The 21,498-nt window shown below is 20.8% G+C and overlaps 1 protein-coding gene across 1 annotated transcript; it reads left to right on the top strand.

Annotated features, from left to right (window-relative positions):
• Positions 1–12,004: 12,004 nt before the first annotated feature.
• Positions 12,005–13,637, top strand: OCT59_011590 (uncharacterized protein; the record flags this gene model as incomplete). The annotated part of the gene is made up of 5 exons (XM_066133851.1): positions 12,005–12,514; positions 12,587–12,803; positions 13,170–13,451; positions 13,516–13,560; positions 13,624–13,637. 5 exons carry the CDS (start codon positions 12,005–12,007, stop codon positions 13,635–13,637), a joined length of 1,068 nt encoding a protein of 355 aa, XP_065989171.1.
• Positions 13,638–21,498: the final 7,861 nt, after the last annotated feature.

The following is a 21,498-nucleotide window of genomic DNA, read 5'->3' as shown; positions in this document are numbered from 1 at the left end:
TCTGTTAATTGGTTAATTGCCCACCGGTTTGAGTAGATTATTTTTGCGTGTAGTTTAGTTAGTATTTTTGTCAATTTTGACTTATATGTAATTTTCTACTTATAATCATGTCCATGTTAGGTTTCTAACTGGAGCCCATTAATAAAAATAAAAATAAAAATAAAAAATAAAAATAAAATACAAAATATGTACCCACTAACTATTACTGTTAAATAAAAATAAAAATAAAAATAAAATACAAAATATAACTTCACATAAATATTTCAAATGTTAAAAAATTTCCCATAAAATTTAGATATTTTCACACATAATAAAATAAAATTTCCCAACTATTTCAATAAACAAAACTTATATAAGGGTTATTAAAAAAATATTTGTATTATTTTTTTATCTATAAACAAAAATACCAACTTAACTTTCCATAATTTTATATATTTTAAATTATAAAGAATCTACTGCAATAAATTTCTTTATTGGTTCTGCAACTGTATAACAAGATTAAATGAAAATGATTTGATACAAACATTTAACATGACTATTTTTTATCCAATTGATCCTTCTACACTAAGTTCCCAAAATTGGGAAATATCAATTAAATTAATGTAAAATTTTTTTTTATTTTTTTAATCTATTTTTTTATTTTTCACTTTTTATTTTATTTATTACATTTTTATTTTATTTTCTTTTATTTTCACTTTTAATTTTACTATCATTATATTATATTTTAATTAAACAAATAACAATTACACATTAAATTATTGCCCTATAAAAAAAGAAAATTCGGAATTTGTCCTGAAAAGTATGGAAAATGTCCGGAAATTTTCCGTGCGTCCGGAAAACATTCGGAAACGGTCACGTTTTGGAACATTTTCCGGACGCACAAATTCCAGACATTTTCTTGACACTCCAGAATTTGTCCAGAATCGAGCGTCCGGAAAATGTTCCAAAACATGACCGTTTCCGAATGTTTTCCGGACGCATGGAAAATTTCCGGACATTTTCCATACTTTTCAGGACAAATTCCGAATTTTCTTTTTTTATAGGGTTGACATTACTGACAAGGTTGTCCAGGGATGGAGTCCCTGGTATTAGACACATTTCTAGTTATATTTAATAATTGGAAAGCTAAAAAAAAAGATTTATTTAAATTACAAACTAAGAAATTTGTAAAATTTTACTACTCTAGCCTTAGTGTTTAAATAATTCAAAAAAAAGAAAATACATATATGAATAAGATATAAAAAAAGGAATTATTTAAATTACAAACTAAGAATATTGTAAAATATTTTACTAGTACTCTAGCTTTAGTGTTTAAATAAATCTAAACAATAATTTCTGTTAAATGCATGACATCAAATATCACTTATAAAAAAACTATAAATTCTTATAAACACCAATATTTACTAGTTATTTTTTATCAGTTTTAATATCTAAATAATTAAATAAATAAAATTAATTTTACATAAATAATTGCAAAATTAATTCTTTTTATATACTAATCTTTACTTACTGGTAGCATTTTATTCACTTTTTACACTAGCTTGTAAATCTTCACTTTCAAGAATTTCATTCACTTTTTCACTAATAGATCGACTTGAATAATAAACTTGCAAATCTCTACTTTTGAGAATTTCATTTAACTGTTTACTAGTAAAACTAAGTAAGCGACTTGTATAATATGCCTGTGGGTGAGATTCAGTAGCAAGATTATTGTTATGCCCAATTGGTGCATTTATAAATTCCATAATATTGCATTTTAATTCTTCATTAATATCTTCAATTTTGACATTATCAGAAAGAGAAATCCATTTTTTAATAATATTTAACACTTTTTTAGAAGATGGCCTTTTTGATGGGTTTTCATTCCAACATTTTTTCATCAAATCTACATAACATTGTGGAGTATCTTCAATAATTTCAGGACGTTCACCTTCACAAATACTTAAACTAAGTTGTAAATCATGTGCTCTATTATTAAATGGAGGTGTCCCAGATGTAAATTCCCACATAATCATAGAAAGACTATATATATCACTAGCTGGAGTATAAGGTTTGCCTCTTAAAACTTCTGGTGCCATAAATGGTATAACACCATAAATCTTATATTCTTTCAAAAATGATTTTACAGGTTTACATAATCCTAAATCACTAATATAAATTTTTTTTTCACTATGTCTTAAAATATTGCCATCATGAAAGTCACAATGGATAAGATTTTGTTCATGTATATCATTAAGTCCAGAAATAATTCCAAATAACATATATAATTTTTGATACCAACCACTTTTGATTATTCTTGTTAAGTTTCTTCTTAAATTACCTTTATTTGCATAATCCATTACTACCATATATTTTAAAGTATCTGGATCTTTTGTAAACCCATAAAAATAAATAATATCATGTGAATTTAAACAACTTTCATGATATTCCCACTATAAAAAAGTGATAATATATTAGTATAAATAAATTATAATTCAAATTAAAAAATAAATAATATATTATCATACTTCATTTAAAAATTCATTTAAATTTTCATTTAAATTATTATGACACTTAAGAATTACTTCTTTATGATTATAATACCAAATAGCTTTGTATATAGTACCAAATCCTCCTTTATCAAGATATTTAACATCTTTAAATTCATCGTAGGGAATCCATTTTAACTTTTTTTCTAAAATAAAATTATCTATAATTGTATTTCCACTTTTTCCATATCTATATATATATATTAAACAATTAAAATAATTATTAAAGTTATATTAAAAATTACACTAAATTTAAGATTAAAATCAACACTACTTACTCTAAAATTTAAATAGAAATTAATTATAATATATGTTTAGTTTTGCATATAAATATATATGATAATAGCCTATATTTCACAACTTACCAACTAAAGTAACAGAAATTTTATATGAATAGAATTCAATTAACAAATAAATATTTATAAATATATAATAATAAAAACAACAAATAACTTACAAGCTATATTATTAAATAATTTTTATAAATAAAAAATTTAGTTAGCCCAAATTATATCAATATGTAAATATTATAACAATAAGTAATATTAGAATTAAATAAATAACTTAGAACTTACAATCTATTTAAATAAAAAATTTAGTTAGTTTAAATTATATGTAAATACAGTGACACCTCTATAAGTGCACCCTCTATAAGTGCATGTACTATACAAATTCTCTTTAAGTGCAGTGGGACTGGTACCAACTTATTAGAGCTCTTAATATTTTACTTTCTATAAATGCACACTGCACATTCTACTATTTTTTATTATAATACCAAAGGGAGTGCACTTAGAAAGGTGTCACTGTATTATAAAAATAAGTAATAATAGAATTAAATAAATAACTTATAACTTACAATCTATTTAAATAAAGAATTTAGTCGGTCAAAATTATATATAAATATTGCAACAATAAGTAATAATAGAATTAAATAAATAACTTATAACTTACAATCTATTTAAATAAAGAATTTAGTCAGTCAAAATATATATAAATATTACAACAAGAATTAAATAAATAACTTATAACTTACAATCTATTTAAATAAAGAATTTTAGTTAGTTTAAATTATATGTAAATGCTATAACAATAAGTAATAATAGAATTAAATAAATAACATAACTTACCATCTATTTAATTAAAGAATTTAGTTAGTTTAAATTATATATAAATATTAAAAATTAGTTAAAATTATGTACAAATATTATTGTTAGTTTAAATTATATGTAAATATTATCTGTTATAGTTAGTTTAAATATTATAACAATAAATAATAATATAATAAAATAAATAACTTACTCCCTATATAATTAAATATTTTTAAATAAAGGATTTAGTTAGTTTAAATTATATGTAAACATTATAACAATAAGTGATAATAGAATTATATAATAACTTATAACTTACGATCTATTTAAATAAAGAATTTAGTTAGTTTAAATTATATGTAAATATTATCTGTTATAGTTAGTTTAAGTATTATAACAATAAATAATAATATAATAAAATAAATAACTTACTCTCTATATAATTAAATATTTTTAAATAAAGGATTAGTTAATTTAAATTATATGTAAACATTATAACAATAAGTGATAATAGAATTATATAATAACTTATAACTTACGATCTATTCAAATAAAGAATTTAGTTAGTTTAAATTATATGTAAATATTATAACAACAATAGAATTAAATAAATAACTTACCCCCTATATCATTAAATAATTTTTTAAATAATTTAGTTTAAAATTATATATAAATATTATAACAATAAGTACTAATAGAATTAAAATAAATAACTTTAACTTACGATCTATTTAATTAAAGAATTTAGTTAGTTTAAATCATATGTAAATATTATAACAATAAGTAATAATAGAATTAAATAAATAACTTACTCCCTATATTATTTAATAATTTTTTAAATAAAGCATTTAGTTAGTTTAAATTATATGTAAATATAATAACAATAAGTAATAATAGAATTATAAATAAATAACTTACTAGCTATGAAATAAGTTTTTAAATAAAGAATTTAGTCAATTTAAATTATATGTAACCATTATAGCAATAAGTAATACCATATTTTGTGGTATATAAGCATCCCCTTTTGCACTTAATGCCGTCCAAGATCCTCATAATTTTGGCCAAAATCGCCATAATTCTGGCCGGGGTGCTTATTTTCGGGGTGCTTACTTACCGCAAAATACGGTAATAGAATTATATAATAACTTATAACTTACCATCTATTTAAATAAAGAATTAAATTAGTTTAAATTACATGTAAATATTATAATAATAAATAATAACAGAATTAAATGAATAACTTATAACTTACCCGCTAAAAGAAATTACAAAATAATTTTTTTAAATAAAGAATTTAGTTAGTTTAAATGATATATAAATATTATAATGATAAGTAACAATAGAATTAAATAAATAACATACTTCCTATATTATTAAATATAATAAAGAATTTAGTTAGTTTAAATTATATGATAACATTATAACAATTAGTAATAATAGAATTAAATAATAACTTAGAACTTACGATCTATTTAAATAAAGAATTTAGTTAGTTTAAATTACATGTAAATATTATAACAATAAGTATTAATAGAATTAAAATAAATAACTTTAACTTACGATCTATTTAATTAAAGAATTTAGTTAGTTTAAATTATATATAAAATATTAAAATTAGTTAAAATTATGTATAAATATTATAGTTAGTTTAAATTATATGTAAATATTATCTGTTATAGTTAGTTTAAGTATTATAACAATAAATAATAATATAATAAAATAAATAACTTACTCTCTATATAATTAAATATTTTTAAATAAAGGATTAGTTAATTTAAATTATATGTAAACATTATAACAATAAGTGATAATAGAATTATATAATAACTTATAACTTACGATCTATTTAAATAAAGAATTTAGTTAGTTTAAATTATATGTAAATATTATAACAACAATAGAATTAAATAAATAACTTACCCCCTATATCATTAAATAATTTTTTAAATAAAGCATTTAGTTAGTTTAAAATTATATATAAATATTATAACAATAAGTATTAATAGAATTAAAATAAATAACTTTAACTTACGATCTATTTAATTAAAGAATTTAGTTAGTTTAAATCATATATAAAATATTAAAATTAGTTAAAATTATGTATAAATATTATAGTTTAAATTATTCGTAAATATTATAACAATAAGTAAATAATAGAATTAAATAAATAACTTATAAATTACCAACTAAATGAATAATTTTTTAAATAAAGAATTTGGTTAGTTTAAATTATATGTAAATATTATAATGATAAGTAATAATAGAATTATATAAATAACTTATAACTTACCAACTAAAAGAAATTACAAAATAATTTTTTAAATAAAAATAAAGAATTTATTTAGTTTAAATTATATGTAAATACTATAGCAATAAGTAACAATAGAATTAAATAAATAACTTACTCCCTATATTATTAAATAATTTTTTTAAATAAAGAATTTAGTTAGTTTGAATTACATGTAAATATTAACAATAAATAATAATAGAATTAAATAAATAACTTACTCTCTATATTATTAAATAAAGAATTTAGTTAGTTTAAATTATATAGTATAAATATCATAGCAATAAGTAATAATTGAATTAAATAAATAACTAATAACTTACCAACTAAAGAAATTACAAAATAATTTTTTAAAATTATGTGTAAATAATGTAACAATAAGTAATAATAGATTTAAATAAATGACTTATAACTTACGATCTATTTAAATAAAGAATATAATTAGTTTAAATTATATGTAAATATTATGACAATAAGTAATAATAGAATTAAATAAATAACTTATAACTTACCAACTAAAAGAAATTACAAAATAATTTTTTAAATAAAAAATTTAGTTAGTTTAAATTATATAACAAATAAGTAATAATAGAATTATATAATGATAACTTATAGCTTACGATCTATTTAAATAAAAAATTTAGTTAGTTTAAATTATATGTAAATATTATAATAATAAGTAATAATAGAATTATATAAATAACTTACTCCCTATATTATTAAATAATTTTTTAAATAAAGATTTAGTTAGTTTAAATAGTATGTAATTATTATAACAATAAGTAATAATAAAATTATACAAATAACTTATAACTTACCAACTAAAAGAAATTATAAAATAATTTTTTAAATAAAGAATTTAGTTAGTTTTAAATCATATTAAATATTATAACAATAAGTAATAATAGAATTAAATAAATAACTTATAACATACAATCTATTTAAATAAAGAATTTAGTTAGTTTAAATTATATGTAAATATTATAATTAATTTAAATTATACATAGTAAATATTATAGTTAGTTTAGATATATGTAAATATTATAACAATAAGTATTAATAGAATTAAAATAAATAACTTTAACTTACGATCTATTAAATAATAGAATTTAGTAAGTTTAAATTATATGTAAATATTATAACAATAAATAATAATAGAATTAAATAAATAACTTATAACTTACTAACTAAAAGAAATTACAAAATAATTTTTTAAATAAAGAATTTAGTTAGTTTAAATTATTTGTAAATATTATAACAATAAGTAATAATAGAATTATATAAATAACTTATAACTTACTAACTAAAAGAAATTACAAAATAATTTTTTAAATAAAGAATTTAATTAGTTTAAATTATATATAAATATTGTAACAATAAGTAATAACAGAATTAAATAAAAACTTACTCTCTATATTATTAAATAATTTTTAAATAGAATTTAGTTAGTTTAAATAATATGTAAAATATTACAAGAATTAAATATAACTTACGATCTATTTAAATAAAGAATTTATTTAGTTTAAATTATTTGTAAACATTATAAAATAGAATTAAGTAAATAATTTATAACTTACCAACTAAAACAAATTACAAAATATTTTTTTAATATGTAAATATTGTAACAATAAGTAATAGTAATAGGATTAAATGAAAATTTATAACTTACGATCTATTTAAATAAAGAATTTAGATAGTTTAAATTATATGTAATATTATAACAATAAGTAATAATAGTACAAGTAAATATATTGTTAAATGATTTTTTAAATAAAAAATTTAGTTAAATATTATAACAATAGTTAATAATAGAATTAAGTAAATAACTTACTTTCTATAATTTTTTAAATAAAGAATTTAGTTAGTTTAAATTACATATAAATATTATAACAAAAAGTAATAATAAAATTAAATAAATAGCTTATAACTTACCAACTAAAAGAAATTACAAAATAATTTTTTGAATAACGAATTTTTGTTAGTTTAAATTATGTGCAAATATTATAACAATAAGTAATAATAGAATTAAATAAATAACTTATAACTTACAATCTATTTAAATAAAGAATTTAGTTAGTTTGAATTATATAAAATATTATAACAATAAGTAATAATAGAATTAAATAAATAACTTACTCCCTATATTATTAAATAAATTTTTAGATAAAGAATTTAGTTAGTTTAAATATATGTAAATATCATAACAATAAGCAATAGCAAAATCATATAAGAATTTAATTAGTTTAAATTATATGAAATATTGTAATAATAAGTAATAATGGAATTAAATAAATAACTTACTTCCTATATTATAAAATAATATTTTTAGATAAAGAATTTAGATAGTTTAAATTATATGTAAATATTATAACAATGAGTTATAATCAAATTATATAAATAACTTATAACTTACCAACTAAAAGAAATTACAAAATAATTTTTTAAATAAGGAATTTAGTTAGTTTAAATTTCTATGTGGATATTATGACAATAAGGAATAATAGTATTAAAGAAATAACTTATAACTTACAATCTATTTAAATAAAGAATTTAGTTAGTTTAATTATATGTAAATATTATAGTTAGTCTAATTATATGTAATATTTAAATTAAAATAATATAATAATAGAATTTAATGAATAACTTACTACTCTCTATATTATTAAACAATTTTTTAAATAAAGAATTAGTTAGTTTAAATTATATGTAAATATTATAGTTAGTCTAATTAAATTATATGTAATAGTTAAATTAAAATAATATATTAATAGAATTTAATAAATAACTTACTACTCTCTATATTATTAAATAATTTTTTAAATAAAGAATTTAGTTAGTTTAAATTATATATAAATATTATAACAATAAGTAATAATAGAATTAAATAAATAACTTACGCTCTATATTATTTAATAATTTTTTAAATAAAGAAATTAGTTAGTTTAAATTATATGTAAATATTATAACAATAATAATAGAATTAAATAAATAACTTACGCCCTATATTATTAAATAATTTTTTAAATAAAGAAATAAGTTAGTTTAAATTATATGTAAATATTATAACAATAAGTAATAATAGAATTAAATAAATAACTTACTCTCTATATTATTAAATAATTTTTTAAATAAAGAATTTAGTTAGTTTAAATTTTATGCAAATATTATAATGATAAGTAATAATAGAATTAAATAAATAACTTACTCCCTGTATTATTAAATAATTTTTTAAATAAAGAATTTAGTCAGTTTAAATTATATGTAAATACTATAACAATTGTTAATAATAGAATTAAATAAAAAACTTACTCTCTATATTATTAAATAATTTTTTAAATAAAGAAATTAGTTAGTTTAAATTATGTGCAAATATTATAACAATAAGTAATAACTAATAAGGATGATCATTGGTCCTACTGGTCCTACTCAACCCTAGACTGGTCAGTCCCAGGACTTGTAGGACCAGACCACGGTTTTGCATTTTTTTGTGTGCAGTAGGACTGGTCCTGAGGACTGACCAGTCCTCATACTGGTCTTCTCATAATAAATGATTTTATATTAAATTTAAAGCTCAAAAAATTTTTTTGTTTGCAAAAAAAAAAAGCAAAAAAAACTGATCAGTCTTAAAAAGACTGTGGTTCTTAAAAATACTGATGGTCTTATTGTATGTGATATAGGGCTGAAAGACCACAGTCCTACACCAAGATGGACTGGTTTGTCTTTTCAAGGTGTAAGACTGTAAGACCATGATCTTTTAGGACCAATGAGCATCCTTAGTAATAATAGAATTAAATAAATAACTTACTCCCTATATTATTAAATAATTTTTTAAATAATGAATTTAGTGAGTTTAAATTATATGTACATATCACAACAATGAGTTATGATAGAATTAAATAAATAACTTATAACTTACCAACTAAAAGAAATTAGAAAATAATTTTTTAATTAAAGAATTTAGTTAATTTAAATTACATTTAAATATTATAACAAGAATTAAATAACTTACTATCTATATTATTAAATAATTTATTAAATAAAGAATTTAGTTAGTTTAAATTATATGTAAAATATTATAACAATAAGTAATAATAGAATTAAATAAATAAATTATAACTTACGATCTGTTTAAATAAAAAATTTAGTTAGTTTAAATTATATGTAATTATTATGAATAAATAACTTATAACTTACCAACTAAAGAAATTACAAAATAATTTTTTAAATAAAGAATTTAGTTAATTTAGTTAATTTAAATAATAGAAATGTAAGTATTCTATAACTTACACCCTAGTATTATTAATTAATTACTGTATTAGTTAAATATAAATATAATATAAAAGTAATTACTGTAAATAAATATATCACTTACAATCTAGTTATTTAAATTAAGAATATAATTAGTTAAGTTATATAAATATTAAACAAATAAATATGATATTGTAACTTACCTTCTGTAACACAATTAATTATTAAATAGTTAATTAAATAAAGAATTTACTCAATTTAGTTATTTGAATATTATGCAAAATAACAAAATAAAGAATTAATAACTTAAATAACTAATAACTTACCAACTAAACCATTAAATGAATTATTTAATTACATGAAATGTGATAAAAATGATAAGTAATTCCATTATTATTCAGTTATAAGATAACCTATATTAACTTACGAGCTATATTTGTATATTATATAAGATATAATTATTATAGATAGTATTTAAATATAAAAACTTAATATTTTTACATGCTTAATATACCTTTAGATTCCTTGGTACTGCTTTTTGCAAATTCTTCAAAGCCACTTTCTTTGAATTCCTTAGAGCTATTTCCTTCAAATTCTTTAGTACTGCTTCCTTCAAATTCAATATTACTAGAAACTAGTTTTATTATATTGTAAATTTGTTTAAAAATATTAGAATTCTAATTGTATTAAATGTTTATATTATATATTGATTATTACCTTTATCATCCATTACTATACAATTATATTAAAATTCTTTCTGACTGGAAAAGATAATGTAAATATTCTTTTTTTCTTTTTTTTTATTATTAAACACCTTTATAAGTATATATATATGGTAATAATATTTATGCAAAATGCATTATGCGCAAAAGTGTTGATCATAAGTACAAGCATTATGTACAACAACAAATTTTGCACATATATCTGAAATGTGTGTCAATCATGAATCATCAAGCCTCATTGTTACACAGCAAAAATCATGAAAAAAACATTTTCTTAATTCGCACTTTTTTTGTTAAAACCAACTTGGAAATGATCAGTTACATCTGTTACATCTAAAGTGGTGATCATGTAGAATAAACTTTTACATCATTACCATAATTTTTAAAATTATATTATGTAATTTCATAATCTACATATGGTGCTGATACTCGACAATCACATGATTTTGTTTCAATTTTCTGAGCTGATTCTATATCATGTGATCTGGAATTTAGCCAATAAAAAACTGGGATAAGTACTAATAAAATGCAATTTATTATTACAAACCTGAAGCTCAAATTATATGATATATTCTAAATAAAGGTCTATCAATAATTTATGAATTTATTAAATATTAAAATTTCACATTTTTATTAAAGATGTGATTTTATTTATTTATTAATTATTTTCAAATGAAAATTTAGTGAAAATTTGAAGTCAAAAACAAGATTTTGTAAATATTTCAAAATAATTTTGTTTTAATATATATATACTATATATATATTATAAAGATATATTATTATTCGCAATTCTCCATAAATTATTTTCGGATTTTGTTAATACGATATCAATTCCACAGAAACTAACGAATTCTTTCTCAAATTTTCAAATTCTATTTTGGTTAGTAATATTCAACATTCGTAAAAGTTTAACTTAAACTCACGTTGCCTATTATGGGAATTTATATAAAAAGCCACAATTGCCAAAATTGAATAAATTAATTGCCGATCAAGATTAGAGTTTCTGTGTATTTTAGTATTTTAATAGTCTTTTTGATAATTTGTTGCCGATCTCGACATCATTGCAACGTTTAACCACTATTTCTTTTTTCTTTCCTTTCTTTTTTTTTGTTTAATAAATTATTTATTAAAATGGCTGAAATTAAACTAAGTGATGATGTATTTGAACAAATAAAAGATTTTGACAATCATAATTTGACCGAAGAACAAGAATCGTTAATCGATAAACTAATAACAGACAAAGAATTAAAAGAACTTTATAAAGTATTTGGTTTATGTAAAGAATGTAAGCAGCCTAATACTGGTTATTGTGTTTGTTGGCCATGTATTTTACAGCATTTTAAACAAAATTTCAAAAATTGGACAAGTGGAAATCATGACGTTGATGAATTTATTAAAAAAGCACAATTGAAAGCTAAAGATCCAAGGCATATCATAGAGTGGATTGAATATGATAAATTTGAAGATGTTGAATATTTAGCAAAAGGAGGATTTGGAACTACTTTTAAAGCAGTTTGGAAAGATGGAAATATTTTGAGATGGAATTATGATAATAATCAGTGGAAAAGAAATGGTGAGACAAAAGTTGCTTTAAAATGTTTATATAATTCACAAGGTATTACAGCAGATTTTTTAAAAGAAGTAAGATATTTTCTTATGAATCTTCATTATCCTTTATAAATGTTAAACTAACTAGTATAATTTTATTTTAAGGTTGAATCAAATATTTTAGTATATCATTCTGGTTGGACAGTTTGTTGTTTTGGTATTACAAAAGATCCAAAAACAAATAATTTTATGATGGTGATGCAATTAAAAGATGGTAGTTTAAGACAACATTTGAATAACTATTTCATTTCACTGAATTGGAGCCAAAAATTGATGATTTTACAAAGTGTTGCAAATGGTCTTAAAGATATTCATCATGAAGGTTTAATTCATCATGATTTTCATTGTGGGAATATATTAAGTAACTTTATTGGCCAAGCTTATATTACTGATTTGGGACTATGTCAACCAGCAAATGTCGGATTCTCTCAAAATAGTAATAAAAAAATATATGGAGTATTACCTTATGTAGCACCAGAAGTTTTAAGAGGAAAAGAATATACACAAGCAAGTGATATTTATGGATATGGAATTATTGCATATGAAATTTGTACAGGTTTCCCACCTTATTATGATATAGCTCATGATGAATTTTTAGCAATGAAAATTTGCAAGGGGTTGAGGCCAAAGTCCAATTATAAAATTCCTCAATTAATTTTTGATACTATTAATCAATGTTGGAATGCAGACCCTTTAAAACGACCTAATGCATATGAATTATCTAGGTTATTTTATGGTTTATGGGCTGCTATTAATAGTAGTAAAGTGGATTCTGTAATTTATAGGCAAGTTAAAGAAACAGATGATATTAATAAAAACTTGTCATCTTCAATGGATCAACCACCATTATCATCTACTAGTAATCTCTTATATACAACACACCCTCAAGCAGTTTATACAAGTAGTCTTTTGGATTTTAAAAATCTTCCAGAACCCAAAAATGCAGACAATACTGATTTAGAATATTCAGGTAACTTTAATTAAAATAATTATTTAATTCTATTTAGAGTAATAATTATTCCTTTATTTTACAGATTCCTTAAAAATGGATTTTACTAAACTTGATATTAATTCTAAAGGTAATTTCTTTGCATGTGATTTTTTTATCTATTAAATTTAATTAAACTATTTTTTTGTTATAGATGGAGGAAATTAAAACTTATTTTACTTTTATGTAAATATTTAGTATATAAAAATAACATCAGATATAAATTTTATTCTTGTTTTATTATTATTTATTATTCATATTTGAAAAAATTATCAAAAAAAGAAGTAATAAATAAACTAACTATTAATATTCCAATTGTATTAATAAGTAATAATTAAGTTTGATGTAAAATTACTTTTCTATGACGTCTTTATTACAGTAGAATACACCCACTAGAAGTTCATGTAATAAATGTGGCTTAATAAAGTATCTTTGTATGTACATTATGTAAGGATGGTTCTAAATAAGTTGTGGATTATTGCGAAATAAAATATTATTCTTCGATAATATTCTTTATGATAGTAAGTATTGGCTTTTTATTTTAGAGGTTTGAACTGATTAACATTAATAGATGATTAAGATGGTTAGCCAGTTAGGGCATCTCAAAAATCGGTCAATTTATTAAAATTAATAATGCAACCAGAAATGATGAAATTTCGGTCACATATTCTCCAAAACTCAAATTTTAACAAACGGATTTTTTATTAATGTTTTAATAATAAAATTAATTAAATATGGCTTTATACAACTAATTATATGAGTAAAAATAAATAGGTACAATCTGCAGCCAAAAAAGAATTTATAATATTTTTTAATATTAATCGATTAATTAATTAAGGTCCTTGGTTAAACAGTTTCTAATCAGTTAAAGTTTTTTAGATGTTGATCACACCTCTCTTCATTTTATTTGTAGCCAATCGTTAAATTTCAAACATGTTGATAGTCAATCATGTGATATTTGTTTATTAAATGAATAATCGTAGAAAAATAAACTATTAAAATAATCTAAATTAATCATACGCAAAGATTATTATTACGATAATTGTAGACTAACATTATTTTCAATTTTAAATAATATATTAAAGATGATATTTGCACAAAAAGAATACAAAGATTCGTAAGATATATTGAAAAATCAAAAGGATTACCATCTAATAATTTAACGATTTTTTTAAACTTCATTTGAAAGTTTCTTCAATAACTTTTTTAAATAATGATATGAATGTTTGAGAAATAAGTGTTTAGAATCGTAGCTAATTTTGTGAATAGGCTAATATAGTAAAAATTTCCATCTATTATATTGTACAGTAATGTGGTGTCGCAGCTCTAAAATTTCTAATTATAATTTACAAAGAGATAAAATGAATTAAGTTGGTAGTAATAACTTTCTGTAAGTTCACTTTTTTTTCAAAAAAAAAGAACATAGCCAGATTATGTGAACAAATTGTCCGACTACTTTGGAATTTGTGTAAAAATTGACTGTTAATCATCACATGGGTTATGATATTGCTAAATATATCGCTTACAATACTTTTAATTACATAATATAGTAGAATTAATTCATGACAAGCTGACTAGCCTGACTTTTAACAGATTATCTAAAAATGCATGATATTTTGATAATGGATAACTATGATAACCTATAGCTTTTGATGGTAATTGATTAATTGACGCGTTTGGTTAATAATTATATAATTATAATGTCTACGCCAACTTTCATAAGCTAAACCAATCAGAATTTGAGGACAATACGCTATTTATTTGTACAAAAATTAAAAATCTCAGGTCTATTTTATTTATTTGCTGTCAATATAAAAAAATGGCTTATCTTCATATTTTTCAGGTCTATTACAACTCGAGCCTTTCACCATGCAGCAGGTCTGTATAGTTTCTTACTGGGTTTCTTTTTGGTTCTTTGCTTAAACATTTTTTAACGAGGCCATCAACTTACTTTTTTATGATTTCTTTAATTTTCTTTTTAATCTTTTTCATTTAATTATAGATTTTCATAAATCAGAAACTGGACAACTATTAGTTATTTGTATTAAGAAATTATACAATAGCAATCCAGACTTCTGCTCTATTAGGAATTTGAAAAAAAATAGGAAGAGGTGAACATGTTACCTCCTCTTTTCATCTGGATTTTTCAAAAATATCCTGAGTCAGCTGCACATTTTTTCAGAAGGTTTATCCAATTACACTTAATATGATGTATGATAAAATATTGGAATAACTTTTAGATTGTATATGTACAAATTTTAATATTTATTTTTAAAATTAACTAATCAGCTGATTTCTCACTTCCTAACTGGATATTTCCTAAAGGCTAAATGAGGGGTATGGCTAAAAAAGCACTGATTTATGTATATACTGAATTTATTATTCCTCACATTTTTTCATCTAAATTACCAAATATTTTTTTAGAAAGCACGGGTTAAACTCCTGAAGATATAGTTTAAATGTATCTTTTTATTTATTTAATAGAGCAGAATTGTACAGTTTTTATGAACTTTTTTTTTTTTGTTTTATTCTCCTTATTCTTCGTTTGATGACTGGCTTATAATTGTGCAGCATCCAGAAAATATTTAACTATGTAATGTTAAGGAATGTATTATTTATTATTATATTTTGAAGTATTAGGGGTTGGACACTTCAAATTTGATTTTTGAAAGTGAAAGAGTATGGCGAGAGTAGGGGTCATATTCAATAATTTAGTTTTGAAATGAAAAATTTTAATTAATAAATATAGGTAATTTTGCAGTGTATGAATTAACAATTTTTTCATTATATGATATGTATTGTGATAATATTTGTATAAACAGTGTTTTCATCTTATTATAATTTATAGTTTTGCAAAAGATCCTGAATTAGAATATTATACATTAGTTATGAAATACCAGATATCGTGCTTACCATATTATATTTTCCACTTTTATTGTCGAAATTTTGTAAAAATTTTACAATTAGTTAAAATTAGTTACAATTAACTAGGAGATGGAAGTTATCAAGAGCAAAAAAATATTTCCATAAATCTTGTGAAACAAGATGGTTAATTTTAATCTTTAAAAATTGCGTGAAATTAGTTTGTTTCCATGAAATAGATGTTTAAAAATTGTTTTTATCATTAAAGTATTGTGAACTTATATAGCATCACGGCCGTCGTCCAGAAAAATGGTATCCAGATTTATATTCTGAATCTTTAGAATTAGGTTAATGGTATTAAGGTTGGAATTTTGTTGTATGGGCGAATGTAATATGCAAGTACAAACATAAAAATCTTAATTACAATATATTTTCTTTTTAAAATTGTTTTAATTATCTTTCTCTGCCCATCTTGATGCAGAGAAACTAGATATCAAGCGTTCAAAAAATGAGTTAATGTCTGCATTACTATTTGAAAAAACAAAAATTTTCTTAACTGTTAATAAAAGAGAAAATTTTATCCGGGTATCGTAGAATCCGTTACATGATTGGCAAAAAGTTGGATCACAATATTCTGCCATTTCGGTAATTCCAAATAACAAAATATTCCGCAATTTGATCCTCATATATATGTTACATATTCGCGGAATTTAAATGGAAAAAAACCCGCATCTCAAATAAAAAAAATAAACAAAATTCTTTAATAGAATGGCCTTATTAATTTCTATCAAGATTAATTTATGCAATACGTCAAGTAATTTATGGTACATTCTGTTATGGTCTTTTAATTTCACACACACAGTAATTTTTTCTGTAATATAATCATACAACGTTACTATTTAACAATCTACGATCTTGATTCAATAGTTTAATTGACAATTTATTAATTTTTAAAGGCGTATTTGCAGCTTGTTCTACAAATTAAAAAATGATTATTGTTTTTTATACAAATTAAAAGTTTTTATATTCATGTGATAATATAACTCAATTTTATTTTTTTATCCTTTTCCTGACAAAAGATGTGTGAAGCTGTGGGTACAACCAAGAGTTATTTTGGTAAATCTCATAACAAGCATACTTCAGAAAAGTCTTTATGTGATTTATTATTAAAAAAAAATATTATACTGTAATGTAAGTTATTATTACATTATTATTAGTACATGTAATACTGATACATTTAAAAAAAATTACATAAATAAATAGGTTACTCATTGAGTAACAAAATTTAAAAATTTAATCCCTATTCCTAACGTTATTAACCTTAATAGAAATCTTAATTAATAGTCATGTGATCGAATTGATTAGTTATACTATATCTTACATTTGATTAATTAAAATAATATGAAGTCATAATAAAGTATAGTTGTATAAAAAAAAAATGTGTGTTTCGTTTCAAAAAATTAATTATGTGCCGTATTTAATCGAGTATATCGAAATTTTAATGCGATTTTATTTCTTCTTTGCAATTATTTAACGATAAATTAATGAATGTAAGGTGTACCGAATATGATATCGTCCACTAAAAAAAAATCGTTTGACAACTTATCGCTACGCTACAAATTCGTCAATCTTTTGAGAGTATCGATTAACAGAAATTACGAAAGATTTATGTTGTAAGAAAGTCATTCGCGATAGTATACTTTTAATGTGATAGTTATTGATGATCACTTTCCAAATAAATGTACTTTTTCGCTTAATTTGGTATTTGTTGTGTGATCTTCAAGTATTTTTTCAGAAATTTGGAAGTGTGCAACGTGAACTTTAGAATTCAAATTTATATATATATAAATATGCATATGCAATTGCAACAGCATATGCATATGCATATTCGCAATTTCAATAGTAATACATTATTTAATGCTAATATTTCAAAAAATATTGCTATATGCAAATATTGCTTCTTTTGACATCATTAGAATAAAATCATAAATTGGGCACTTCTGTGATACTCTTATTGCTTGTTAAGTTTAATTATCAAATAATAAACTTTTGTAAAAAAAAATTTTGTTGATCATCTTTTTTCTTTGATCATCGTCAAAGAGATAAATAAAAAAAATTAAAAAAAAATTAAAAAATGAAAAAACAATTAAATTTAATTAACATTTAATTAAATAATGAAGTTTTTACTAAAATTTATTAAATAAAAATGATATATTGTATTGTTTTAATTATTTTATCCATTACAATATAATTTTTATATTAAAAATTAAACCAATAATACTAGTGCGTTGATCATTTCAATGATTAAAACATTGAATAATAAAAAAGCTCCGAACAGTTCCAATTTTCAATTTTTTTTAATTGGTCAGAATCGTTTTCACGTAATAACTCACCATCCAGTGATCGTAGAAAGACGATTAAGAGCTCATTAGAATCCTCTTATTGAGAGCTTTCAAATGATGCCAAAATCATCATTTTAGCATCGATAGATGGTGAGTTATTTTGACACATTATCAAAAAAAATAAAAATTGGAACCATTTGGCCAGGAGCTTTAAACAATACGCAAAATAATATTATTTACTGATTATTGACATTTACTGAACATTATTCACTCAAGAATTGCTCATTGTATTGTTCAATGCTATATTATTTTTTGTAGAATTATTTTACTTTTTATTCAATACTTATCAATTTTTAAACTTCACAAAAAATTTAATACATATTTAATCAAAGGTCATCTGATTTAACTTCAAGAAACTTTCAGTTAGTAAAGTTAACCCAAAATTAAATTTTTCATAAAATTTTATCGATTTAACTTTTATAAACCTAAATTAAATATGTGTTATATGTTCAGATAATCCAAATTTATCAGAAAATAAAAAAATTTTTTTTATTATATTCAAAAATAAAGATAATAACCAATTCTTTTTTTCAATCACTTTTCAATCACTTTTTTGTTAAAAAAAATTAATAAATATATAAAGTGGTTATTTTAAACAGTAAGTAAAAAAAAAATTATTATTCATAAGAAAAAATTATTTTTTATTTGTTTTAACTTCAGTTCCCTACTTTTTTTTATATAAAATATTAAAAATATAAGCTATAATATAAGATTTTTTATTTTTTTTAAGTTAATAAGATTCTAAATTTTTTTTTGATAAGAAATGATAACTTTATGTCAGTTTATGCAATTAACAAGTTCATTAATATCTTGCCATTCACATATGCTAATCAAATAATTTTAAACTCATTTGAAAGGTAAGAATGTACTTTATTTTAGCATTACTAGGCATGGTGATATCAACAATCAAAGATAAAAATTAAAAAAAAATATATATTGAATGCATTTGCTCAGCAACCAGTGAATCAATTCATTTGTTTTTAGATTCATTAGATAGGTCTTAATTTTCTCTTTTGGATGAATATAAATTCATCCATTTATCTTACATAGACATCAAGTTATTTGCAATTTTGTTCCAAGAATTTTATAATGATTATTTAAATTTTAATAATGGTGTATTAAAAAAAATATGATTAACAATTTTATTCATAGATTATTATTTTGTGCAACCAGTAATTTGGTAAAGTTTGTTTTTTAGAATCAAAAAGTGCTAATTCCAAAAATTGGCATATATGAACAAATGATATGCTTGTGGGACGAGGTCCCCCTTATTTAAGAAATAAATAAAGTTAAAAAAATTAAAAACGTATAGATGATCATGCAGATCTTGTGATAATCAATTAAAAAAGTGTTAGACGAAATTTTTTTTCAAAATTTAAAATTTTTTCTTTTTTTATAAAAACATCATAAAATTTTTTTTACATTTTTTTCTATTTGTAAGATTATTGCCATTTTCAGAAATGTTGACAATCTGAAATTTTGACCATTTTATACTGAACACACCGTGAACACATACAAAAAATTATGCAAACTTGAAGTATTCATGCATAACTTTATATAAAAACTATTTTTGTCACTTTTTAGATATGAATAAAATTGAAAATATGAAAATTTGTACCGAACACACACCGAACACAAACGAACACACCAAACACACCGAACATTGGCAAATACAAGCAAATACAAGTGAATACATATATGCAAATAATATAATTTTTATACATTTTTTTATGCACACTACCTAAAAATATATTACTAAAGTTTTAATTTTGCTTTTTTTAAAGGAAAATTTGTTTTTTTTTAATTTTAATTGCCGTGTTCAGTGTGTGTTCGGTGTGTTCGATTTATAGAAATGATCGACATTCTAATGTCAACATTTCTGAAAACGGCAATAAATATTTGGATATTACATAATTACAAACTAAAATTATAAGTGTATTTCTTTTAAAAAATACTGTGATATTTCATAAAAAATATTTTTTTTTACTATTTTTATTTTTAAACTACTTGAATTTATAATTAATGAAAGAATTAATTTAAAATTCATGTTATTTCAAATTTTTGTCAACTCAGTTCTTAATTTTTATATTACATTTTTTTTTATATAAAATTTTTTTAAATTAAACTTCTTTTTCCAAACACACTATAATCTCCACTTTGGACAAATGAAATCAACTTTATTTATTAATTGAAAGTTGTTCAGGTGGGTTAAAAGCACTTGAATATTAATTTTCATGAATGTAGATGTAGTGCTTAGAGAAGATTGCATTTTTCTTGATGATATTAACTCTCTTTTCTGTTTTTTTTTGAATTTAGAGCGTAATATCTCCACTTTGGACAAATGAAATCAACTTCATTTATTAATTGAAAGTTGTTCAGGTGGGTTGATTCTACTTGAATATTAATTTTCATGAATATAGGTGTAGTGCTTAGAGAAGATTGCATTTTTCTTGATGATATTAACTCTCTTTTCTGTTTTTTTAATTTAGAGCGTAATATCTCCACTTTGGACAAATGAAATCAACTTCATTTATTAATTGAAAGTTGTTCAGGTGGGTTGATTCTGCTTGAATATTAATTTTCATGAATATAGATGTAGTACTTAGAGAAGATTGCATTTTTCTTGATGATATCTCTTTTTTCTGTTTTTTTTTTAATTAGAGCGTAATATCTCCACTTTGGACAAATGAAATCAACCTCATTTATTAATTGAAAGTTGTTCAGGTGGGTTGATTCTGCTTGAATATTAATTTTCACGAACATAG

This window comes from Rhizophagus irregularis, chromosome 2, assembly GCF_026210795.1.
Source record: "Rhizophagus irregularis chromosome 2, complete sequence".
NCBI classification, from domain to species: domain Eukaryota; kingdom Fungi; phylum Glomeromycota; class Glomeromycetes; order Glomerales; family Glomeraceae; genus Rhizophagus; species Rhizophagus irregularis.
This window is presented reverse-complemented; position numbering and strand designations above follow the sequence as displayed.